Here is a 26,511-nt window from a genome sequence, read left to right on the forward strand (position 1 = left end):
GGACTTTCATGTTTCCTCTACAGCTTTGGGCATAAAAGTGTCCACCTGCAGGAAGGTGCAGTATTGTGCTTTTATCTACATACAAGGAATGCACAAATGTCTATCTATGAGCTATGAGACGGGTTTTCTGGTGTCCTGAGGAGACAATAAACTGTCCCATACTGCTGAAGGTATTGCTCACACAACTTTCCCAGCAATAATTCAAATAAGTCTGATTAAAAACTCATGCTTATATCAACAGCACACACAAATATAATACGAGGCATCACATGCATGAATGCGCCACTGGATAAACACAGAAACACTCAAACTACTGAATGAAAAAGTGGAACAAGATGACTTTAGATCACCTTGAAATATGCTGACAAAGATAAACTTTATTTCCAGGGAATGTTTTATGACACAAAGGGACGGTGCAAACTGCTGACAAAAAAGTACAAAACAGACTAAACATATAAAATTAAATGTAATGTACCAGAAACATCAACCTGTGGTCTCTGCAACCTCTGATTTCAATCTATTTAAAAAGGAACTGTTAAAACTTGATGAAACATATAAATACATTTGTATGTATGCGCAGAGGTATTTCAGCTGTAACTGGTCCTTACTAGCATTTAGGTGGGAGTTATGTGTCAAATTAAAACCCAAATGTGTCAAATTAAAACCCATATGGCAGACAGAGGGTGCCAAATTGTGCCAAAATGGCATTTTGGAGACCTCACCTGAACTGGCTGTATTAAAACCTCTCTTACTTTGTTCTAGTTGAATTTATCAGAGATAATGTTCAAATATTGTACTATGATTTCATAGAGGTTTAGACCTACTGCTGCATTTTTCTAAAAGGGTTTTCATATTCATGCTGAAAATGTTTTTAATTATATATTTTTTTAAAGCAAGCCTGAAACCTTTTTTCATGTATTCTTCACCAGTAATGAATATACTGATATTTAGACACTTAATGAATCTCACAAGTGTTCCCTTTACTAGGACTCCAAGAGTATTAATATAGATCTTGTTCTTGCATATATATTTATTTCATTATGGGTATGCAATTTTGAAGCACAAGCCTACAAAATATTAACAAAGATTAAAGAGTAATGCCAGAAGACATTTCTAAGCACAACACAGAAATTTAACAATGACTATGTTAACCAAATACAGGCTAAACAGGAGCTTAATACGCGCCTCAAACCTGTTTATCAATGATAAAATTTCCTAGATTACATTTATCTCACCTCCTTTGTGAGATTGTGTCTATTGTGTTAATACAGATGTGATATCATTGCTCTCTGATGATAAAATCAAAACATTCAATTAACAGATAATTAGGAGGCAAAAACCATAAAAGAAAATAATGAGAATATATTTGTTTTCAAGTTGTTTTTATTGATAGTGTGATAGTGTTGTCATGGTAACCATGTACTGAGCATTAGATACTGGGACAGCTTTCCATATACGTTCTTTATATGCATTATATTAGTGGTACCATCTAAATAACATTCTCCTTGATGTAATGACATGATATCCTCACACACAGGGGGGTAGAAGAAAAAGGAGGATGAGGAGGAAAGGGAGGAATAAAAAGTAAAGAGGGCAAGAGAGCTCGCAGGGTTCTGGGGTGCATTAACAGGCTAAGGTGTGCTTCCTGGAGGTTGCGTGCCGAAAGCTGCGATAAGACACTGGCCTGTCGGTTTGATGTGTTGGGCTCAGACCAGATGGACACACAAAGTTTAAAACATGAATTCGTCTTCAAAGTGTGCTTGAACAAATCCAGGCCTGCTCCTTTCCAGCTGCATGAACCCAAAATGTGATGCATACATGTCTGTTCGGAGATGGGCACATATGTATGTGTGAAAGGTTATTTATGGCCACATTCAGGGGACCAAACAGAAATTGGGCCTGACATGAAGACGAGCCTCTGACCTGCTGAACAACTCTGTAGTTACACCTCACATTGGATTTTTTTTAAACTTTTTCCTCAGTGACATTTCAAAGGCAGAAATTAGATTTAGCCTGGGACCATTCAGTTACAAAGTCAGTCTTACCTGAAAGCAGCTAGATACTCTGCATCACCCATGGGAGGTTCTAGTCCTCCGGTAAAGGCCATGTTCACGTTAAAGCCCACTCCCGCGCCACTGCCCACCTATAACATAAAAACACTGAGTTATTTCAGGAAAAATCAGGTGGACAAAAAAACATAAAGACAAACGGGGGTGGCGCTCACCTCATCGGGGGCTCCGCTGCCCGGGAAGAAGTTCCCATCGTCATAGCGATGAAGAGACAGGTAAAGCACGCTGGGGTCAGTGTAGAAGGCCTGCTGGGTGCCATTACCATGGTGAACATCCTGGAAACATTCAGAACGGAGAAATTTGTTTTCAACAGGTGTCATAAGAGACACCGTCTGGACCCCAACAGGACATCAACCTCTGCACCTGCACTCAGATCAGCTGAAGGACACAGACGGTGAGCGCCCCACACTCAGACACTCAGTCTGTATCTGAGCTGCAGCCTGTTGTGATGTAAAAAATACACGCACACACACACACACAACGATCAGCCGGATTAAATAAAACACTCGACTTCAATAGCTGCTCACTTTTGCCAACAACATGACATCAATTACATGACCTCATATCTATATTCAAAGAATGCTTTAATACACCAGTTTTAAAAATGTCCCTGTTAGCTTGAGGCGAGCCGCATGACAATGGGCCTGTGCTCTGTCTGTGACAGACGAAGAGGAAATGAAAAGGCCCTTCAAAGCATTTTGAAGATGGCTACGACTAGCCAGGGGTGCTGGTGGAGAGCAGTGCTCTGGGACACCAGGAGGCTTTGTCATACCTTGTTATAAATTACTTCATGTCTCTTTGAAAAAAGGACAGTATCTGACCTGAATAACTTAAAGGTCAGTTTGTGGTTGCCCAGCTCACACTAATAAAATGATTATTTTTTTAGGTTTTTTTAGTCGACAAAAGGGTTAAAGTGTACTTACTAGTAATCACATGTTGTCAAAACCAGACACCACTGTTGACCCTTTTGGAGTATGAGGACACGTGTGTATGAAGCTGTATATATGCTGATTTCCTTTATTAAATGTCAACAGAGGAGGATTCACAAAAACAAAGACTAAGAAAACAAAGACCACAAAGAAGGTGTAATATCAGATATCTCAATGTGTTCTTTTGTTTAGATGCTTTAGAGGCAGGAAATGCATTGCAAACAAAAGAAAAAGAAGAGTAGACATACTTATTCATTTACTGTGAGACTGACACAAATATTTTTGGTGATTATCTTTATGTGAATAGTTTAAAATAATCAAATGCTTTGTGTTAGAAATGATGGTGACACAGCAGTTTTGTACTTCAAGTTTCCTATTCAATAAATAAAATGAATTAATTCATAATAAAAACAACAACTGATTTAAAATTTGAAATGATTTTAATCCTAGTGAGATTTCCGTTTTGCTGTGTAATTGCTGCTAGTGAGACATTTATCTTTTTGTTAGTTTATAAACTGTCTTTGACACATCTCGACTACAGTCAGATGTGACTTATCTTCATTGTCGAAACTTTGTCACTGGTTATTATTCTGGGTTTGCTGGGAGGAAACATATTGTGGATCAGACTCGGGAGAGCTTTAAAATAAAATATATATATGTAGTTGCATACTTGTGCAGAGGTGCATTCGTCCAATAGATACCATAATGAATCCACCGTGTCACACGTTAACTCACCCAGTCCACTATGAGGATTTTGCTGACGTTGAGCCTCTGCTGCAGGAGCTTGGCTGCTATGGCGACCGAGTTAAAATAACAGAAGCCCCTGCAAGTTAAAAGAGGAGCAAGCTTGAAAAAAAAAAAAAAAAAAAAAAAAAAAAAATTCTGTTTTTCTTCAACAAATATCTGGTTGACTTACATGGGTGTGCTCTCCTCAGCGTGGTGTCCAGGTGGTCGAACTACAGCAAAACCATTCTGTCGGAGAAAGCAAAATATTCAGTTTGTTGTTAATGGAAGCTTCTTCTGTCTGAGGAGTGGGTGGCACAACCAAAACTAAAGCTGTTTTAAACATTAAAATATGAAATAACTGTGTGTCTGTCATACCAAATATAAACCTATCACAACTAATCTTCCTCAGTGGCATCTGAAAACCGTGCACACACAAGCACGCTGGGCCAGATGCTGGTGTTGGGTCAGTTAAGGGGAGCACTTCCAGCAACTGTTCGGGGAGGCTCCCACTGCAATGAGGGGACATTAGATAGATGTTTCAGCTGATGTGGAGCGAGGCGAGCTGGACTAATCATGTTGAGTCAGCTGTTGTGGATTAGCAGCCAGCTGGAAGATTACTGTAGCGACAACCGCCTCAGCTGGTCTGAGGACACACACTTAAATAATTCTGCATTTTATTCTCTATGTGTGTAAATGTGAAGGAGACAAAGAGGTGGATTAATAAAAGAAAAATAACTAATTAAGAGGAAGGGGGAAAACATGGAGAGCAGCTGATGGAAACAGACGTGTGTGTGTGTGTGTGTGCATGTCTAGAGTAGATTTATGACAATCCTTGTGGAGTTCACATAGTTGTTGGTGCAGGTGGACTTTGGTCATTAGTCTGTGGAGGATCCTCAGAGGACCATCTGCATGTGTGTGAAAATGGGTTAGTGTGAATCTGTGTGCATGCATTAGCTTTTACGCATATTTGTATGTCTGTGTTAAAATGAGGTGAAGTTCATACCTGTGAACCTTAAATCTAGCTGTGGCAAAGAAATCATTTGTGTAAAAAATTCATTACAAGCATGTGCTGTGCGTTTGCTTCTCATTTTTCGCTCTGATATTACCAAATGTGCAAATCGCTGTGCAGAAAAACAGATCAAACACACACGAGCAGGACTGGTTGATATCAATCCTAACCAAAAACCATGTGGGTATCCGTGTGGCGTGCTCCTGTCTCTCTGAGGAATGTCATTAGTCTGCGGTATGTTGGTGCTAAGTTAACGCTAACTGCGACGGCTGCTCTGCAGGTGGCTTTGGTGTAATACCAATAAAAGGAGGCCTGTTAGTGGGGCCTGCTAGCGTTTGCGGTGCCTGTGCACCAGGCCTCCCTGCTGGGTTCAAACAGTAAACAGCCATTGCCACAGACACATGAAGGCTGGTTGGGCAGGCAAGGCATCAGAGTCTGTCTGGAAGGTGTTAATAATGAAGAGAGGGTTCTCTTTTCTGGAGGTGTGGATGGTGTGCAGCACTCACGCTCACATCAAACTAGAAGAAATGTTGTCACCCACATCTAATATGTATCTAATACAGTATGTCCTGATCAGACATGCAGCAACAAATCATGTTTGTCCATTTTAAATGTAATAAACCCAATAACATCAGAACTTGCCAATAATGTAATAATGTCCGCTTTAAATGAACAAACTGCACAAAAACTCTAAAAAAAAGCTTGTATTTCTTATATATGTATTATTACATTATCAGCTACAGCTATTACATTTTCAAAGGATTTCTTTCTTGTTAAGTAAAAAAGCAACCAATATCATAATAATTATATATTACTGGCAAACTGTAATTATATAATTGGCTCAAACGTTTTATGACATGATTATTGGCTTTACTACACTTCAAATGACCTAATCTTAGATTATTGGTTGTTACAAGGTAGCAAAGATGTGCAGACAGACAAAACTGATCTCAAACCTGAGAGTTGTGGTGATGTATTAATAAGAAACACGTTCAGTTTTTCTGATTCTGGTCACCCATGATAAATTTACTCCAAACTAACCTTCAGCTCTCCTGATGCCACTTTAAAAACCAGCTCCACCACCGAGCCGACGGCCAGACGAGCTGCACTGGATGAATGGACCTCATTCCAAATGGTGTCGCTGTCCACCTGCCAACACACACACACACATGCACGCAGATACACACACACACACACACACACATCCACAGTCACGGTTTGTTCACATGACATTTTAAAAGGGAGTAAAAATATGCAACTTTGTATTGTTTCCCATTTATTCTTTGTCTGTTTTTATGAAATAAGGAATATTTGACAGAGTCGCCCACAACGCTTCAGTGGGAGCACATTTAAAATGATTTAGCTTTTGTCATTTCAGAGGATCAAAGGAAGTTGTTTAAACTGTGTCTGCTTTGGGTGACAAAGGGCTAGGAAATGGTTTCACTGAAAGAAAACAATGGAGAGAACAACTATGAAGCAGTAAGATTTATTTTGAATATTACTCACTGCAGAAGTTCTGCCTCCAGTTAAACAAATTATTCATCTAACTTTTTATATTAACTTTTTGTTGGATATAAGACGATTACACTGGAATAAGCATCATCATTTTGGTAACTTTCTAATGAATATAACTGTAACAACGGCCAAAAAAAGAATGTGCATTGACTTGCTAATGTTATCCAAAAGATTTCCAGGTTAATTGTATTTACAGTACGTTTGTGTTTCAGTATGCTCAGCCACAGGGCAACCATTCAGTGGTCAAGCCTGATTAATGCTGAGGCACGGCTGGCCCTCAGTCCCCAATCACAACAGAACATCCACACTCATGTACACACACACACACACACACACACACTAGCCAAGTAGACCACAATATTCGGTTTGATTGATTGTACATAGGGCCACGCACAGGATAATATACACACCCTCCATCAGGCATGGCAGATACTGCAGGCAGATGGAGCGCATGATAAACACTGAAAGAAGATGCTGGCAGAGGAAAAGAAGAAAAGGAAAGGTCTGTGTGTTTGAACTGTGCACACATGTGTGGAGAGGTCGATGCCAGAGCTCCAGTGACGTTTTCCTAAAGTAAACCCAGGACTCGTCCAGTTTAACTTTAACCTGCCAGTCATTGCAGGCAGTCAGACGGCCTTTGATGGCCCGCAGGTCAGTCAGCTGGCCGGATGGAACATCAGGTATGCCACCCAGTCTACTTCACTCATAACCAGTCAGTCAACTGCTTTTAAATCAGCTGCTCCACTTTCCTCCTGTCTCTTATGACAGAATAGAACAAGGCTGCATGATTACTCCATAATAACATCCATGGAGAAGAATAAAGGGCTCTTTTTAGCTGTGCCAAGAAAGACTTTGCCATGAATTAAAACTGTTGCCGTTTTAGCACAGACTAAAGAAACTAAAGGAGGGAGCAGACCTGTATATAATAAGAGAGAAACTGGGAAGAAGTGGAAGAGTGTGCAACAAATGCTAAAGATCAAGTGAATGAATGAGAACTAAATCATATGTAGAAGCCAAGTTAGGGAGCACAAACAGCTGCTGCAGAGGTTTATTGTTTCCCATGTTGATGTTTTCAGTCAGGAACAGGACAAAAGCTACAGTAGTCAGGAAAAGGTGAAAGGAAGTTTGGTTGTGTGTTAATGGGGGGGAGCGGGAACGTGCTGGTATGACGGAATGATGGCTCTCCACAGGTTGACAGCTTAATTTCAGCTCTTTTCCTCTGGACTTTAAGTGTGTGTGTTTATGTGTGCATGGCTCGTATGCGAGTGTATGACAGGAAGACAACAATTTGGTTCCATTTGCTATTATAAAGATCAGAGCTCAGGCTCCTCCTGTTCCCCCCTTTCCTCCCATAGGAGGGAGATGGAAGTATGAGGAGGCAAGATGGACCTTTTCAAACCTCTAACATTTGGAGAAATAAAAAAAAAAAAGCGCACATGTACAGGTGCAGGACTGACTATTTAACAGGAGTCCACTATCAAATTTAAGCAGCTATGGAGATCATCGCCCTTTAACAAACATCCCGAAATGCATGCTATGCACACAAACACAATCATACCCTCCACCACACACAAACAGAGCTAGGAACATCTGGTTATAATTACGAACACGGCAGAAAGGCAAGCAGCAGCTTTTGTTGCCTCTGGTCCTTGAGGGGCGGTGTTTGGGTGTGTTTTCTTTTTTTTTTTTTTTTGGTGGAACAAGAGAAAATGAGAGTATTATAGGGGCAGGGGGGCTGCAGTTGTTAAAATGATGCTTCAGAGTTGGATACCAGCCATGCCAGAAGGGTATCGATTAGATTAACACACTGCTGTAAAAATGCAACCGTCTCTTACGGCAGTTTTCCACTGAACAAGGCAGTGTGACTAACGAAATCACAAGAAATCCTGTGCACACAAATTAGCAACACTTTAATTAGACTTACCCCTACGCCTCCGCAGGGTAGCCTCACAAACATGGGATTTACTGAACCTGAAGGGGGGGGAGGGAAATAAATGGAGAAATCAGAAAAGGCTAAATGTGAAAGAAAGGTCAGAGAGTGGAGTGGTAACTTTGTGAACTCATAGGCACAAATCAGCACATGACCCCTTAAGCTGAGCATTTGACTTTCTGACCTTATCTAACAGTGAGGCGCAGGGGGACGCTTTAATTTGGATAAGCAAAGAAAAAAAAAAGGAAAAGGATCTTATTGACCTCACAATCAAGCCTCTCCTCAGGGAGAAACAAGATTTCAGGTCAGAAAAGGTTATGTTTTATCACTAAAAACAGAAATCAGAACACACATATCGGCAGACTAATCTGATTGTACTTCTTTTAAATCAATACTACTCAAACCGATACTGAGAAGTTGTTTCTTCACTGGAAGGAAAGTTAAAACTCACACACGAACTATCCTGCCTACACCTGCACTTTAAAGCCAGAACTAAGTGACTAAGCAGCCTGTCTGACTTCTGGTTTAACAGCTTCAGTGGGTCCTCGCCTTATCGTAACACCTCCACTGCTTTATTAGATCAGACCATTTGTTATGACACGGTTTATGCATTAACACAGATGCTTTTAGCAGACACTGTAGCTTCGCGGCATTTACATGACAGGCTTGTTGAAAATGTCAGCCTCAAAACTGAAGACTTAATGTTGCATGTTTACATGTGTCAAATACGTCCGTTATTGTCAAACGTGCTTCTATGAAGCTCAGCACTCATTTTTCTTAAAGCTTTCCCAATTTATTAGAATAAATTAGAAGTAAATCTATACTGCAGGTGAGAAGCAGTATCCACTTGGACCAGCAGTATGTTTTTAAATGTGTGAGGATGCATATCTTACAGTCAAGTTTCTGTCGCAGGGGGTTAGTTCCATACAATAAAACATGGGCCTCAGAGTGAACGGTCTGTAACTCCTCCAGGGAGGCTTTCCTTCCACGGATGCACTGAAAAACAGAAGAGAAACACAGGAAATAGACAGAAAGTTTTCCCCTTACAGAGTCTGAATGACAGGATAGTGTGTTTGTTTTTTTCTCATGGTAAAGCTTAATGCCAACAAAGAATGGATTAACTCTGCCCTCTTGTGGTCAGACTGTAACTTGCACCTTTAAAGGAAAGTCAACAACAGACTTTTTTAGGTTGCTTAAATATACAGATTTTACAACCTTTAACTGGCAAAATAATAATAATAAAGCAATAAATATTGACGTTTTCTCGTTTTAGCTGCCAACATACCGCTGCACACATTAACTAACTAATTCTAATCATTAGAGCACAAGATGACACAAGTTATTTTAAATGTGACACCAAAATAATGTGTATTATGCATACACTGTGTTACAAAAGTATTAGCATGCATCAGCATTTCCCTTTGTTTTGGTTTTATTGTAAATACATAGCAGTTTGGAAGGGAGTTAATTTTTTCAACTGTAAAACAAGCAAGAATCAAGATGGAAAACTAAGAACTTTAGCATGTTAAGTATTCATTTCCTTTCAAAGGTTATACTTTGCAGGGTTTGTCTAAGTTTGGCTCCTCTAACTGGTGGCAAGCAGAATGATAGTCTGGCCAGGATGTTGTGCTGAACAAATTAGCTTTGTCAAGCAGAAGTTTTATTAACATAAGGGAAATTAAGCTTAGGGGACAAATGCTTCCTCCTGAAATTTAAGTATTAATTGTGTTAATTGGTGAACAAATATCAATGTTGGACCTGACAAGTAGGAGAATGAACAGAATAGAAAAGGAGAGAATGAATGTGTACATGTGAGTGTAGCAAAGGATAGAAGTTATCTTCTTAAGGCAGAACTGCTCCCGGTCATTCACGATGAAAAGGATATTAGTTTTTTTGAAGACACACAGATTCTTAAATGGACTGAGGTCTGGGTTTTGATTAGGCCTTTGCAAGATGCCTAAATAATTCCCCTTATGCCTCTCAAGTGTTGCTCAGGCAACACTCATTTCCTAGGCCCTATTGTAAAAAAGCATGATAAGTGCTGGGTTTCTGGCAGCTAGATAGCATAAAAGCTTCCTTTACCATGTCCTCGTACCATATTCGTTCAATTTCTTAGGAATGGATCAATGTAAAATATGCCAAAATGTAAATTTCTGTAGCCCAATTCTATTTTGTAGTTCTTGAGAACCTTAGTCTTCATGCTTTGCAGCAAAGTAATGAACTTTGGCTCTTTTCAGTGTAGGTGTTTACACACTGCTGGCTAGAACAGCTGTATCACCTGGATTTAACTAAACAAATTGGAAAATTACTGGACTGACTATGTTTCAGCTGGCAGTGTGTTATTTAAATCTAACCTCTTTCTCATTCGCATCCTGTGGTTACTCATTTTCAGAAGAGGGAAATTATTGGTCTGCATCAAACAAACAAAACAACTGAGGGGACGATCAAAACTACACAAAATGGTTAAGAATCAACTATCCAATACATTATTAAAACCAGGATAGTGGTGAGGCATCATCTTGGAGCTGAAAAAAAAATCTTAAATAATTGGGAAATAAATATATCGTAATTTCTAAATATAAACAAAGAATATTTCTCCATGTGCAAGAGAACCCAAGGTACAGGAAAGCAAAAATCTGTGGAAAAATCACAGCAAAAGAAGAGGATTTGCAAATAAGCATAAAGACTGTACTCTGGAGAGATGGACAGGAGGTCATGTTGTTTGATGATGTCATTTAAATCTTTCATCAATCATTACAGGATTATAGACAAAGACAGATATTGTGATACTGCATAAACTTACTGAAACAACTGTACAGTGAACATGTGCCGTAATGAAAGTTAAAGGTGGTGTGACAAAAGTCTGAGTTATTTTGAGAGGGGAATCTATAATCATCGTACTGCATGAGTGTCTGCAGGCTGATTTAACTCAGTGGTTCCTAAACGTTTTCTGCAGAGCCCCCTCTTCATTCACAAAAATGACGTAAAACCCCCGATTTCGCTTTACATGCCACCAATGCTTAATGAGAAACATACGAAGAAATGTGACACAAAATAGTCCTTAGTTTATTGGCTGCTACTTCGTAAACTACAGTTAAAACCATGTCAGTGGAAGAGAGAATGATCAGTTCCTCTAACAGTGTGAGGCGTTTAAACCAGGAAGCTGCAAACTGCTTCAGGTGAGTTGAGCATTTGATGAGACAGATGCTGCTTTAGTAAAACAACTCTGCTATTTAAAACAGTTCAGTTTATTTCTGACGTTATCAACAGGAGTTTCTTTGTGTTCAGGGTGAGACGTCCCAAAGTAGCGTAACTTGTTTGGCTGTCAGATGCTGATATTTTGAGACATAGAACACACTGTGGTCTCTCTTCATTTCCCACCTTTGACCATTACTATTACTTGATCATTACCTGGTCAAGGCTAGGGCAAGATATGCCTCATCATATTTTCTTGTTTACTTTTTGTTTGTCTGCTGTTAATTCATCATCGTTTACCCATTGCTACTTGCACAAATTTGGCCACATTTTGACAGCAGTGCAAAAATTTTAAGTTTAATTTAGTCTAGCTGCCCCCAACCCCAGCATAACTCTGGTCCATCCTAGGGGGCCCAGAGTTATGCATTGATTGACAGGTTTTGTGATCTCTAAGCTTCTCACATGTTCAATGACGCTCTGCAAATGTTGGAACAACGGTATCGGAATATTTTTTTTTTATCTCAGCTGAACTGGTTTTATGAACACAGCAATTCTGTTAACATGATAGTTACATGCAAAACTAACATGATTATGAACTCAAGTTTGACAACAGTTTTCTAGACATCGCACAGAACTTTATTTTCTTTCAGTAGTGGTATATTTATTTGTTTATCTGATTTATTTATTTATTTAATGTCTGGTGACATAGTTAATGAAAAAGCAGCTTTGTTAGTTAATTGAAGATTTTACTTTCTCCTCTTATAGTGTGATTTTGAAATACTGCTACTCTGCTGCTATTGATGTGTTTAGGGGACCGGTGGGCCTCTTTCTATTATGATAATAATTTCAGATTATTTCATCAGATCATTTCATCTCAGCCCTCTGGTCAAGTCGGACCTCACCTCACAGTGAGCTCTGAGGCCCGTTTCCTGCAGGCGGGACCAGACGCTCTGAATGCGACCGGCGTGCTCTGGATGACTAGTGGTGTTACCGCATATACACTGGTGCTTCTGCATCAAAGAGTCATACACCAGACCTGCAAAATTCACAAACATGCACAAAATTGGGTCATTTTTAACAGACAGGAACAACTGCAGGTTTTCTATTATCACACTTTAAGATGTGAGCTTGTTATGTGCTGCACCTGCTTTATCATGCACAGAGGATTCAGAGGGATCTGCTCAGTGATGCACATGAAGGTCAAAAGGATAATGTACCATTTAAATGTGGTTTATGTGTAAAAATGTACATAAGAATACAAAGCTCAGTAGACCTGTAGTGAATCGATGCTTGGTTGGAGGCTCCTGGACGACCATGGGGAAGGAGGCAGAGGCCGGAGAAGACTGAGCCCTGGACAGAGGTCGGTGTCCAACCATGCTTACGTTTAACCCCACTGCTTCCATGGAGGCTCGGTAGCTCCTCAACTGGTGGATTCGCTGCTGCTCTAACAGCATTGCTTGCTGCTCACACACACACACACAAACAAACATATTCATTTGTGTTGCATTGCTGTTGGACTGCAATACAACAATCATCAGAAGATGGCGCCAAGGTACTTGCTCAGTCCAAAGTGCTGCACTGAACTATGTACTTCAAAAGAGAACAGTGTTACAACACAAACATTAGTTATATTGCCTGTTAAGTAGAGAAAGCAGGTTATTAGATCTTAAATTTACTTTATTAGTCATTTCGACTACTGATCTGGAATCCCTTTTCTGCAATAATCACTTTCCAGTTATGACTTCATGCTTACAAAATTTTTTTTTAAAGAAAACAAGCAAAGTTAATGATATGGTATGAAACATGTACTTAATACTGGTTTGAAATAAATCCTCATGCCATCCTGGTATGTTATGATGGGTGTGTCTGCCTTCACCAGTGTATGGGTGCCATGGCGACACAGAGAGGAGCTCCTGATTGAATTTGGATGAGCAGACAGCAGGGATGGGCTGGACAGATGAGGACATGGTGTCCTGATTGTGTGAGTATGGCCACAAATAGACTGTTAGCAATATAGAGATTAAGAATTGCCTGCATCCATGGATGAGGAATGCAAAACTAAAAATGGGGAGGATTTTGTGTAGGTTTAACATTTTCATATTGAACTTGCTAAAGTTCCGATCAAGGCCACTTTGAAGGAGGTATATTGTCTGAGACAATCCTAAATAGTCAATTATCCGGCTCCTTCAGAGTGTGACATGGACAGAAAATAACAGAGCTAAAATGTTGGAAAGTAGGCTGATCAGAGAGTGGAGAAGGCAGGCAGATGGGATGAAGAGTGTACAGTTTCAGCCAATAACTAAGAGCTCCATCTGTCACTGCTACAGTTACTACAACCATGTGATTTGTAAATCTCTGTTAGGGTTTTCCAGTGCAAAATAATCCACCATATTGACTAATTACTGTCAGTTTGCGCCACTGCGTGTGGTAGTAACATGAACAGACAACGTACAGCAGCTGAATTTTACGCCACCTTTCAATGCAAAAAAAAAAAAAGAGCGAAAGCAGGGTTACTTCTTCCTTTTTATTTTTACACTGTTGTGTCAAAATCAGTTCAAACTTGTGCAATCTGTTCTGTAACAGACTTAGATTTTATGCCAAGTCAGTTTCTAATTTTCATCATTCACTTTTTATCTAACCATCTCCTCCATCACATCTTTTCTTCTGTGCCTTTCTCGGTCTGTTGTGCTGATAAATAGAAGAAGTTGTCTGTGGAAAATCTTTAGAAAAGTAAATAAAACACTTGATCTGCAAAGATATCAGTGTTATTGTTCTTTGTTTCTAGAGTGCACCATTCTAGTGGTGCACTCTAAAAACTGATGCTAATCTTTTCTGGAGGTTCCACACTGAAAACCTACCTGTGGCTGCATGCAAGGACAGTTTCTCTCCCTACTCACTTTTTCTGTTCTATGCCTACATGCTCATTGATTTATACTTCAACCTGGACCTGTCCTTCACCTGCTCCCCACTCCCAACCTTTACCTGTTTAAACAGGAAGTCCTGTTCAGCTTGTCTCTCCCTTTGCTCCCTCTCTTCCCCCTCTTGAGGATCCGGAGGCTCCTGCTTGATGACCAGTCCCCGCAACAGTGACGTTTCCTGCACAGAAGTAGAGGAGGATGGCGATGAGGACGAGGAGAGTCCCTGGTGCTCTCTGAGCTCCTCTTCTGTCTCCTCTGGGTGACTCTGGTGTTGCCTGCCTGCCACTGAGGAACCAGAGCCTGGAGCAGAGACCTGATCCCCAGGCTTGGACATGATCTAGAGGATAACAAAAAAAGAACCGATTGTAAATCAATTTCAGCTGCTACAAATGGAACAAACAACAGGTGGGAAGGAGAAGCAATGCACAAAACAACCCTATACAGGAATGGTCCTGCAGGTGGTGGCTTCAGATCATTTCCCTGTCTTCATAACTTATAACTTTTGGCTGATTTTTGCTGACGTTTACATTTAGCCAGTACCCACACTACTAGAGGTAACATGAGAGGGTGTCTGCAACCCACAGAAGTTGCTCAGGTAGTGCAGCTCATCCAAGATGGCACATTAATGCTCGCTGTGGCAAGAAGGTTTTCTGTGTCTCCCAGCACAGGACCGAGAGCATGGAGGAGATACCAGGAGACAGGCCAGTATGCCAGGAGACACTATGGGACTGTAGGAGGACAACAACCCAGCAGCAGGACCGCTATAGGAACAGGGGGAGCACTGCCAGAGCCCTAGAAAATGACCTCCAGCAGCCGCTAATGTGCATGTTTCTGCTCAAAGTGTTAGACTCCATGAGGGTGGTATGAAGGCCTGACATTCACAAGTGGGGCCGGTGTTCACAGCCCAACACCATGCAGCCTGATTGGTATTTGCCAAAGAACTCCAGGATTGGCAGGTTCACCACTGGTGCCCTGTGTTCTTCACGGATGAGAGCAAGTTCACACTAAGCCCATGTGACAGACATGAGCGAGTCTGGAGATGCCATGAAAAACGTTCTGCTGCCTCCAACATCCTCCAGCTTGACCGGTTTGGCAGTGGGTCAGTGATGGTCTCGAGAGGTATATCATTGGAGGGTCAGAAAGACCTTCATGTGCTGGCCAAAGGAACCCTGACTGCCATTAGTTACCGAGATGAGACACTCAGACCATATGCAGCTGCAGTGGGACCTGGGTTCCTTCCGATGCATGTCAATGCTTGATCCCTCAGGAGAACGTCGATCAGCTAATCAGCAGCATGCCCAGATGTTTTAGGGAGTGCATACAGGCACGTGGCGGCCACACACACTACTGGACCTTATTCTAAATTGTCTTGAGGAATTTCCACAGATGTTGGGTCAGCCTGTGATCTGATCTTTTTATTTTGAATGATTCTGAATCCAGACCTTCATGGGTTCATGATTTTGTTTTCCATTGATTCTAATTATTTTCTGCTTAAAACATCTGACGATGTAATGAACTGGAATATTTAATTGATCATGATCTAAGTGTTCTGCAGCGTTAGAGATATGATTTTAAAGATTTCAAAAGGGATTAGAACAAGCATGCTTTTAACGCTTAAACCACTAAGCCTGTTATCCTCAGTTTTTAAAATAGACGTCTCTTATCAACATAGTAGTTATAGCGTCCTTTTTTTTGTTACGAAAATGTGATAGTCATTTCATCATGAAAGACTAATTGCAGATTTGAATCTGAATAAATACTTAATGTTGTTGCTGGATTGTAAACCTCCTGGATGGGATAAAAAAAATGCCTGAAAAAACTTTCATAGATCACCTAAAGAGCAAGCTATCGATCACAGTTTATACCTGAGATTCACACATTACTATTTCTAAAAAATTGTGATAGCATTTGTGATAACAATTTTTGGGGCCACCAAAAATTGTAAACTAAAAGAAATTAGCACAAAAATCCAAAAGAAAAAAGAAATAATGTTTTTAACTGAGAGAACAACTGAAGCAGAAAAGTATGAGCCAATACAACTTGCTTTTTGTTTTCAGTTGTTTTCACTCCAAAAATAGCTGACTGATCAGGCCAAGTACAAAAACAATGTAAAAGACCTCTAGTTTAACCAAACAAAAACTAACATTAACCAGCTTCTCTTACTTTTTGTACACACAGAGATAAACTTGATCTGCACTCTGGACTCTGAGGCCAGAAATATACTTGCTTTCTAACCAAATACTCACGTACGGAATGGACTCTGTTGTGGGTGCAACTGTGCACTATGGATTTTTTTTTCCACCAAATTACTAGAGGGCACCCCAGAGAATTCAGATTTGTGAGATAGTGTTAGTGGGTTCGATTAATGTTAAGATTAAGGTGGAAATCAACTCCGAAATCAAGGATGTCCATCTTCACTGGCTCTCAGTGATCACCGGCAGCTTGTGTGCGTGCAAAATGAACTTCTCAGGATGTGCACAACTAGCAATGCGCATGATGCAGCCACAGAATAACTATGACTATATGTAATTCATAAAGCTCAGCTCACCCTGTCTGAGAAAATAAAATCTGAGCTGAGGGCATGAGGGGAAAGCCTGGAGGAATAGTTGTAATCTTGTTGTGGCAGCTGTCCCTGTCGCTGTCGTCAAAGACCTCAACCTTGATGTGCAGGTCATGATTGGACTGGACCTTTGTTTGTGCATATAACGCACACACAGGTGCGTCCACACATACACACACACTTGGCTGGCATATTGCCCAGGGAACAGTCCATTGACGTCAGAGAACAGGCCCTTGCCTCATCCTAGTCCCTCTTCTCCAAACAAACTCAAAACACCAAACCACTCCTGCTGCACTGATTCTCACTCTTCTTTTCTTTCATGTTTTGTTCCCTTTCCCTCTTTCTATCCCTTCTTATTAGGAGGAAATAGTTGCTGGGATATGAACCATGAGGGGACTGGGCACTAAATAAGCCTGTTAAACCAGCAGGAAGACGAAGACAGTGCACAGTGGAAAGAGAAGCTGATTATTTACACCAACACTTCACACTTGTTGACTCGATGTATCTGTCTCTCCTTCTTCCTCATGCATGAACTTGCGTAAGGATATTATGAGCATAAAAGGCAGAGTTGCCTTGGCTGTTTCAAGAGTTCATGTCAGAAAGCTGGCTCAGGTTGGAGCAGTTCCAAAAAATCTTTCATTTCTTCCTTTGCTGCCAAACTGACAGCTTTAGTCTCTCTTTTTTATAGTTTTCAGGAAGGGACCCCCCCTCCCCCTGCCATTGCTGACTTGACAAAAATGTGACCTCAAAAGGAAACGAAAGGCTGCAGAAGAATCATGCTTTACAACGTGGAAAATATCCAAGGGTGAATAAGCTAATAACTGAAAATAAAAATAACACACCACTGGAGCAATTGTAAAACCAAAAAAATGTTTTAGCACTTTTATGAATGTTCTTCATCACTATGACAACTTGAATTACTGGACAAGCTGCAGTTTAATTCCCATCTCTGCAAAGGAATAAAACTTTATTAGAAGGCCTCCGTGGACAGAAATATATTCTCAATTTTCCTTCTGCTCCTGAGGTTTGGCTCTAAATCCGGACAAAAAATAAATAAATTCAAAAAACAACAACAGAGGAACTGAGGGACTGAAGGCAGTGAGAAGCGATAAATAGCAATTAGATACACACGTATATGCCTGCTTATTGTATGTATGTATGTATGTATATACTTAGTCCTGTTCTATTTTTATTTATACTACTTGTATACATAGCCGTTATCTTTGTTTTTTATATCTTTCACTTTTTTACACAATTCTTTCATTTAGTTGATAATACAACGGTGCTGGGGGTAACAGAGCTTCAATTTCCCAGACAAAAACTCCCAAAGGGATTAATAAAGTTGTCTAAAGTCTGGAGTCAGTTCAGCAGCTTCTTATGATGCTACAGAATTGTTAATCACCTGCATATAAAGAGATAAAAACAAAACAACACACTGAGGCTTTGCAAACTAAAACGCTTCAGGCAACAGCTGCTGCTTGCACAAATGCATGATGACAGCTTTAAATTATGCTGCTGCTGCGTGCTGACTTAAGGATTGGACTTCCTTATTTCAAACAGAGTGCTGCAAACGTTAAATGTTTCAAACCTGAAACTTTAAAATGAAATTATTCTTCAAAGGTTAATCTAAATGTATTACAAACTGAAATTTAAAAAAGCTGATAAATTATATTAGCTAATGCAAACATTCATGTAGCTGTAGATCAGATCAGATATCACTAACAAAACAAAGTCCTGCAGATAGTTCAAGTTGTTTAAGTCCAATCACAAAGAATCCCAGTCAGGAATCAGTTAGTAAAAATGTTCAGCCTTGTATTCATGAATAATGCTTTTAAAATTATTATAGAACTGGATTAAAACCAAAAGCCTAATGTCATCTAAAGCACTCACTGTCTGCATAAACAACCCTGTTAAACAGCCCTGCTCCTTTAATCAGCTCCCTTGAAGTTAACAGGAGATATTTGGGCTAATGAACTTACATTTTACATTATTAAACACAATGAATATTTTTTTAATGACAGATCTTTTCGAGTCATACAGAATGTCCACAATAACCTGTGATTTTCTCTCATCAAGTCCCATACAAAAGGGTTTTTTTTTTAAGCTCATTGATGACAAAAACAAGCACATCGTCAACGCAGACTAAAAGCAAACAGTGCATCAGCTAGTCCAGACTGTATTGTGCACTGGTGTTTATGGTTAGCACCCAACTGAATGCCGGTTGCAAATATCTTAATTAATATGCATCTGCATGAATTGGCCTGTGATCTGGCAGGAATCTTGTTTCACACTTGCACAATAAGTTTCAAACATGTAGCCAGAGCTCATTCTGTATAATTAAAGGTAGCCACTGTTGATTTTTGCAAACATTTCTTTTTAATGAACTCTCTTTGCTTTGAAAGTGACACAGCAGGCAATAAAACAGAAACATCTACAGCCTCAAGAATTATAAATGCAAACCTAAAAGAATATATTTTGATTCCATATTAATCACAGTGCAAACATTACTGACTAAAACATCTTGAACACAAATTTAAAAGCTGAATGAAAACCTGGGATGTCACCTGACTTTAAGTTAATTAGCTGGATGCACAACAACATGCAGTCCAGAAGCAATGCGAGCTATCTGCAGCCAAACACCACCAGATAATGGACCTTATTCCTTCAGGAATTTCGGCACAAACACACAAATGCACAAACAACTATCTCCTCCTTTAAATTGACCCATAACACAGCAATTCCCCACATAAGCTTGCACGCACGCACACGCTTCCATGGCGATGCAGTGACTCAAACTTCCTGTGTGTGCATATATGGAAGTTGCTTCCTCTCGTGCACAGTTGCCAGGGTGACGGGGAGAAGTAAGAGCACATGAACACAGGCAACAAAAAACAGCTACAAGACTTGTTTATTGAAAGCTGATTCATCCTGCTCTTAGAGAGCAGACGGGATTATTATACATTAACAAAATCAGTCTCTCATGTAGATGGACAAACACGACTCAAATACACGTGTTTGTGCACATGTTAACGCTGTATATGGGCACACTTCTAGATACCTTGTTGATGAGATGTTGCTGCTGCTGCTGTTGGAAAAGCTGTTTGTGCTTCTCCAGGAACTGCTGGTGCTGCTGCTGGACCACCAGCTGCTGCAGGGCCTGGGCCTGTCCACATGGCTGCTGGGGTAGAGGGGCTGACTGGGTTCTGCCCAGGGGACGGTGGCCCCGCACAAACTTGGAGATGGTGGGTGACGGTAGCGGTAGGCCACCGAGACCAACTAGAGGAAACACATTCAGATTGAGAGCGCTGTTATAAGATGGGTTGCAGCTGCCAACCAGACATATACTGTAAATGTAGCTGCCTTGCACATTTAATTTTAAGCTCAACATTGATTATTTTTCACTTGAATCACGTTTGTAAAAGACAGTTTGCAGCTTAGAATTCAAGTATTTCTGTATTAACTTTAATTTCATAGTAGATGGATGTTTTTTTTTTTTTTTCCTGAAAAACTCTGATGCATTTAATCCCTGACATCCCTCATTGTTCGGACTCGGTTGAAACAGTAGTGTCCTAAAATCTGAAATTAAGCTGGTGTTTGCAATAAAAGCAGAACAGCAAACATAAGAAGAAATGTAATAGACTGGACAAAAATCAATCAAATCAACAATTTGTTTTAAAATATCAAAAGTATATGTAAACAACATTATTGTGATATATATAAAACAAGCAAAAATATTGTTTATAATAATTCACAGTTTTCATTTTTGGGTTTTTTGTTTTTGTAGTTAATACCGGACAGAAACAGTAGGCAGGGAACTATAAAAATGATAAATGTGTATGATTAACATGATACTGATTTCATTCTTTACATAACACAATTATTGTTAATATCAGGATGTGATACTTCATAAACTCTCTTGACTGATGAGAGATGTATTATAGATGTGTTACTGAGAAATAAATGAGAGGATCAATAACATCAGGTGAGGCTTTTAGGCTGTACACAGTTTTGTTCTTAGAGGCGCTAGGCTTCACATCAGTAATGGGTACAGCCCTAAAAGCCTCAGCTCTGATTAGAAAATGTTTACAGGAGTGTAGAAAGAACTGTATCTAAAAAAATACTACATATACAGTAAAGTCACATTATCTATCTATTGTCTGTACCTGCTTTGACCCGTTTGTGTGCTGCTGGGAAACACCCTGGACAGCTCGCCAGTTAATGAAATGGCCAACAAATAGGCATAAAACCATGCCCAACCAGACACCCATGGGCAATTTAGAATCACCATGTTACTTAACAAATGTTTTTGGACTGTGAGTGGATCCTAAAGCTGTTGGAAATCCTTTAGATCAACTTGCCGACAGCTATCAGAGGATAAAACTTGTCTGCTGATGCTTTTTTTAAGGTTTCTAACTGTTCAAATGCTTGTGATCTTACTGTGAATGTTTACCATCTTACCAAAATACATGGAAATGTACAAAAATATAATTTATCTTCAGTGATTCATGGAGGTAAGTCAAACACCAGCCACAAACTGGATGAGAAGACAAGAATGTAATGTAAATGTTGTGACTACTGACCCATCGGACCGTGGCTCTTCTCCAGGAGGACCATGTGTTGAAGGAGGGGGTTGTGACCAGCTGTGCCCCCACCAGCACCCTCCCTCTCTAGTGCTGAAGATGCCAAATAGGAGGGCAGGTGGGCAGTGGGAAGAAAAGAGGGTGTCAGTGGAATGCCCTGCTGTAACGCAGGCAATGCCAGATGACTCTCGCCATCTTGGTGTCCCGATACCACCTACAATAGGGAGAGATTGAAATGCAGGGAAAAGAGAGAAAAAGAGGGCGGCAGACAGTCGGAGTGGGAGAAGGGTCAGATGTGACATGTGGGCAGTGAGATGGAGAAAGATGGAAAGAGACATGAAAGAAGCCAATGCCAAAAATCAGTTACACTGTACACTGCCGACCTTTCTCTGCCTTGCCAAATATACAGCGCAGACCACTATTATTCTCTGTTAGAAACTTAGCATCAGTGTGTGATACAGTGTGATAGTTGTACTCACAGTGTTTGCAGGACCTGAGGCCGGCAGTCCTAAAGTGATGTTGGGGAGAGACGGTGAGGTGTAGAGAGAGAGCTGGCTAACTGAACCTTCCCTCGCAGCCAACCTCTGAAGCAGAGAGGTCTGGAAACACGCGTCAACAGTTATACAAAACCAAAGACACACACGACCGTAATAAATGAGACACACATGCAGGAAATTACTCAGCTTCTACTTATTGAGCTTTAACATATAAACAAAGTTTGAGATCTGTGTTAACATAAACTGAGAAATTTAAGGCATCCTCCAGTCACATGCTATGTTGTTTACCTCTCCTGGGCTGCTGGAAATCGGGACACCATTCTCACTGGGGATGCTACTGGAGCTGTTGTTGGGGGAACTGGGCCCTGAACCCGGTGCACTGTTGCATGCAGACTCTGTAATAGACACAACACAGAAATCAGAGAGAAAAGACTAGCTTTCTGCAGTTTCTCACTGTCACTGAAGCCTTTTTATTCTTCTGTTTGTTTCTAATTTATAGACTGTGTAATAGCCACGGAAATGTTACCTACAGGGAATGTGAAGGTGCATGTTGGAAGAGGACTACCACAGAGAACTGGGAAGAACTTTTAGATAGTTTAGTCCACTAATGGAATAGCTCTGACTAAGACCCTGCAGACACTAAGCCATCCATTAGGCACAGACTTATATGTCACTTAATAAAGCCCAAAATATTTACAAATTTCAGCCTTTAAGGTGACATTTCATGCAATTTTGTTTGTGCAAGTCAGCAGCATTTCATGAGGTATCAGTGATGGTCAAAATATAAGAGGCACATCAGCTCCATTTTCAAACATGTATCTACAGTTTTATGCACCGTATGCCAAAGCAGCTCACTTTAGAGGGTGAAGTGAGCAACTCAACCAGATTAACCCTTCTCTGTTTATTTTTTAACATTACTGATAAAGTGCAGTATTACTGTACAGGAGAGCTTACAATACAGTATTAACCTGCTAGCTTACATTAGCACACAAAGCTCAGACTACCACTCACCAAACTGATAAGAAAGTACATGAATATAGTTTTATATTCAAATTCTTTCCTGAAGTCTGATCACAGAGAGCTGGTAATGATCCCTCTTATAGGCACCATTTTGTTGTGAGCCGTGGTGAACTGGCCTAGGTTGGTAAAATGCTGCATAATGGCACAATTTCACCGGAAACAATAAAACTCGTTTCCGGTGAGGGTTGGACTCCACCAAGGCTGCCCTTTGTCACCGATTCTGTTCATAACTTCTATGGACAGAATTTCTAGGTGCAGCCGAGGTGTCGAGGGGATCCGGTTGGGTGGCCTAAGGATTGGGTCTCTGCTCTTTGTGGATGATGTGGTTTTATTGGCTTTATCGGGCCATGATGTTCAGCTCTCACTGGAGCGATTCGCAGCTGAATGTGAAGCGGCTGGGATGAGAATCAGCACCTCCAAGTCCGAGACCATGGTCCTCAGCCGGAAAAAGGTGGAGTGCTCTCTCCGGGTCTGCAATAGGGTCCTGCCCCAAGTGGAGGAGTTACCGTATCTCGGGGTCTTGTTCACGAGTGAGGGAAGGATGGAGCGGAAGATCGACAGGCGGATCGCTGCGGCGTCTGCAGCGATGCGGACTCTGCATCGGTCCATTGGGTGAAGAAGGAGCTGAGCCAAAAGGCAAAGCTCTCGATTTACCGGTCGATCTACGTTCCTACCTTCACATATGGTCACGAGCTGTGGGTTGTGACCGAAATACAAGATCACAAATACAAGCAGCCAAAATGAGTTTTCTCTGCTGGGTGGCCGGGCTCTCCCTTAGGTGGTTAGAAGCTCGGTGATCCGGGAGGGGCTCAGGGTAGAGTCGCTACTCCTCCGCATCGAGAGGAGCCATGAGGTGGTTTGGGCATCTGGTCAGGATGCTTCCTGGACGCCTCCCCTGGTGAAGTGTTCTGGACACGTCCCACCGGAAAGAGGCCCCGGGAAAGACATGCTGGACGAACTACATCTCCCGGCTGGCCTGGGAACTCCTTGGGATCCCCCCGGATGAGCTGGTGAATGTGGCCAGGGAGAGGGAAGTCCGGTTGTCCTTGCGTAAGCAGCTGCCTCGTGACCCGACCCCGGATAAGCAGCAGACAATGGATGGATAGATAGCACAATTTATTTTTTCTTTTTTTATTGCTGTGTTCTGGTGAAGTGCTCAGTTTAATTCCACGTGGGATTTTACATTTTCTAGCTTCTTGATTGAAGAGGGAAAAACCGGCAACACAGTCAGATTTTTGAAGGGGGATATAAAACAAAGAGCTGGTAAGCTAACTTCTTTTTAAGTTGATTTAACTACTTTATATAAAAAAGATTAAAGTTGGAGATGGCTGGACATTGAAGACGGAGAAGATATCTTCATCAACAGGAACATAAACTGTTTTAATGTAATAGTCTGAAACTGTCGAGCTTTAACAATTTTTTTGTACGAAGCTTGTAAGAAATGACTGGCAGTTTCTAAGAACTGCTGATAAGCTAACAGGTGCACTCACCAGCCAGGTCTAGCGATCGCTTCTTGGCACTGGTGATGGCTCCATCTTTCCTGCGGAGCAGAGGGCTGCTGCGACGCTCTGTCACCTTCTGCTTTAGCCGAGACCGAAGCTTCAGGTTGGGTTCGGATGCTGATGAGGTACAAACAGGAACAGATTAAACCAAGTAGTTCAGTTTCATGCTATAATGAGGCAAAGCCTGAAAACAAACAAAAAAAATAAATAAATAAATAAAAAAACCTGAAAAGTGATAAATGGGTTGCAAAGCACTGTTTACACCTTCACTTCAAGAACAAGTGAGGCAGATGAATGAGTTGAGAGAACTAAGCTGTGCCCGATTACGCATCTGATTTCCAACTGAGACACTAATTCGTGCAACATTAATGTACTTGCAGGTGCCTGATAAATGCTCGAAAAAAATATTACAGCTCCCATTCGTGGTAGACTGCTGGGTCACAGAAGAAGGTGCTTGTTTGTTATTAAGCTTATCCTTATAGGCACTGTGTGTGTGGATGAGGTGTCTGACAGATCCAGGAGCAGAGGTTAACAGTTGTTCTGACAGTGGAAAAAAACACAGAACACAGCCAACTGGCAGCTTTCTTGACTGACTGCTTAGTGATGTTGCTGTTTTACTCTGGTAATCAAAAATGTCTGGAAACTACTGTAGCAGGGATCATTAGGAAAGATTGTGTTTGCATGTTTATGGAAAAGATTTCTTGGTCTAAGCTCACAGACAGATGTTCCTGTTCTGGATTCGTTGCGGCTGGAGCAAGCTGTGTGCAAAAAACACGAGTTGCATATGTATACTCTGGGAATGGAGTATGGGACATGGCCTGAACTTTTCTGGACAATCACCCGTAGCAGGCAGTTTGAGCTCCTCCTCCTCGGGCTTCCCTCCGCTCAGTCAGTTAAAGCTGGATGGTTGACCCGCAGCTGACCCAATGCTCGTCCCATGACCTCGTATCAAACAGACTATGCAACATTCATTAGCCTCAGAGCAGGCACTGGGGTATTTTGGTACAGTCAAGTGGAAGCAATTGATTCTTTGTGCATAGTAGTGATTCATTCAGCATTAGAAGAATCATTTTGAGGCATGACAGTGAAAGAAGTTTTTTGTGTTTCAAAGAGGTGCAAGTTCTCCTCCACATGAGTGGGGATGAGAAAAATCTATTGTGTATCTATCATGTCCAAATACGCTTTCAACTGCACTGACAATTGCAAGGGGAATAATGATGCTAAGCTTATGAAACTCAATTATTTAAAATAGAGCTTCCTCTAAGTGGAGGGCACACTTCCAAAAACCTTTGTTAAGAGGGACAGGGGGTCAGACAGGGTAAAATGCTATGCATTAGATAAACAGGAGCAGACTGTGGGAGACTAGGAGAAAACACAAGAAGCACATTAAAGTTTAATTTTAATCCACTGCATGAATTAGTTGTAATAGTTTGACATTTTAACATTAACACAGTTCCCGTATCACTGGATATATTATTACTGATTAGAAAAGAATGATTTGTAGATTTCCATCACATAACAAGTTCAACATAAAGCAGGCGTGTTTTATGGATGTTTGTGTGCTAAAGGAGACAAACAAACTGGTTAAAATGAGCGAGTGAGATGAGGGATAATGGGAGGACAGTGAAGGAGACAGAGAAGGAGGGTGAAGCAGGGTCCTGTGTTTGCTGGGCAATGGTCGCTACAGGGGTGTTCACCTCAGGACGCAGTGACTTTGAAGGGTGTTAATGCCGACTGGGCAAAAACACACAAGTCTGCACACGTGCAAACACTCTCGCTGCAGAGGGGCCAGACTGGTTTTACTGCTGATGCTGGCATTTCACTGCAGCCCTTTCTCCCCCCACTAACCCATCACCTCCATCCATGCCCTCCTTTCTCTCACCTCCTCACTTTTTTTCTTTTTTTTTTTAAATATATTTCCTGGAATTCTTCCCTATTTTTCTTTATTGTTAGAGTTTATTCGGCATGATGTGAGCAACCTTTGACAAGGGTAGGATTACTGGTTCATTACAGCAAAGGTTACGATTCCAGTTCCAGGCATAGAAACTGTAGGATTTTTAA

General features: G+C 41.0%; 1 protein-coding gene across 6 annotated transcripts in view; it reads right to left on the bottom strand.

The window, feature by feature from the left end:
• hdac4 (histone deacetylase 4) overlaps nt 1-26,511 on the bottom strand; it is a 145,831-nt gene that overhangs the window by 19,510 nt on the left and 99,810 nt on the right. For all 6 annotated transcript variants that reach the window (XM_042000818.1, XM_042000816.1, XM_042000819.1 and 3 more), the window contains 15 exons: nt 24,439-24,567; nt 22,217-22,323; nt 21,911-22,030; nt 21,432-21,645; nt 19,910-20,127; nt 14,356-14,628; nt 12,647-12,833; nt 12,276-12,409; nt 9,072-9,174; nt 8,173-8,219; nt 5,775-5,882; nt 3,915-3,970; nt 3,734-3,821; nt 2,225-2,344; nt 2,046-2,143 (listed from right to left, as the gene is read on the bottom strand). In XM_042000818.1, coding sequence (XP_041856752.1) covers nt 2,046-2,143; nt 2,225-2,344; nt 3,734-3,821; nt 3,915-3,970; nt 5,775-5,882; nt 8,173-8,219; nt 9,072-9,174; nt 12,276-12,409; nt 12,647-12,833; nt 14,356-14,628; nt 19,910-20,127; nt 21,432-21,645; nt 21,911-22,030; nt 22,217-22,323; nt 24,439-24,567 — 2,002 coding nt within the window. The remainder of the gene's footprint in view (nt 1-2,045; nt 2,144-2,224; nt 2,345-3,733; nt 3,822-3,914; nt 3,971-5,774; nt 5,883-8,172; nt 8,220-9,071; nt 9,175-12,275; nt 12,410-12,646; nt 12,834-14,355; nt 14,629-19,909; nt 20,128-21,431; nt 21,646-21,910; nt 22,031-22,216; nt 22,324-24,438; nt 24,568-26,511) is intronic.

This window comes from Melanotaenia boesemani, chromosome 12, assembly GCF_017639745.1.
Source record: "Melanotaenia boesemani isolate fMelBoe1 chromosome 12, fMelBoe1.pri, whole genome shotgun sequence".
NCBI classification, from domain to species: Eukaryota; Metazoa; Chordata; class Actinopteri; order Atheriniformes; family Melanotaeniidae; genus Melanotaenia; species Melanotaenia boesemani.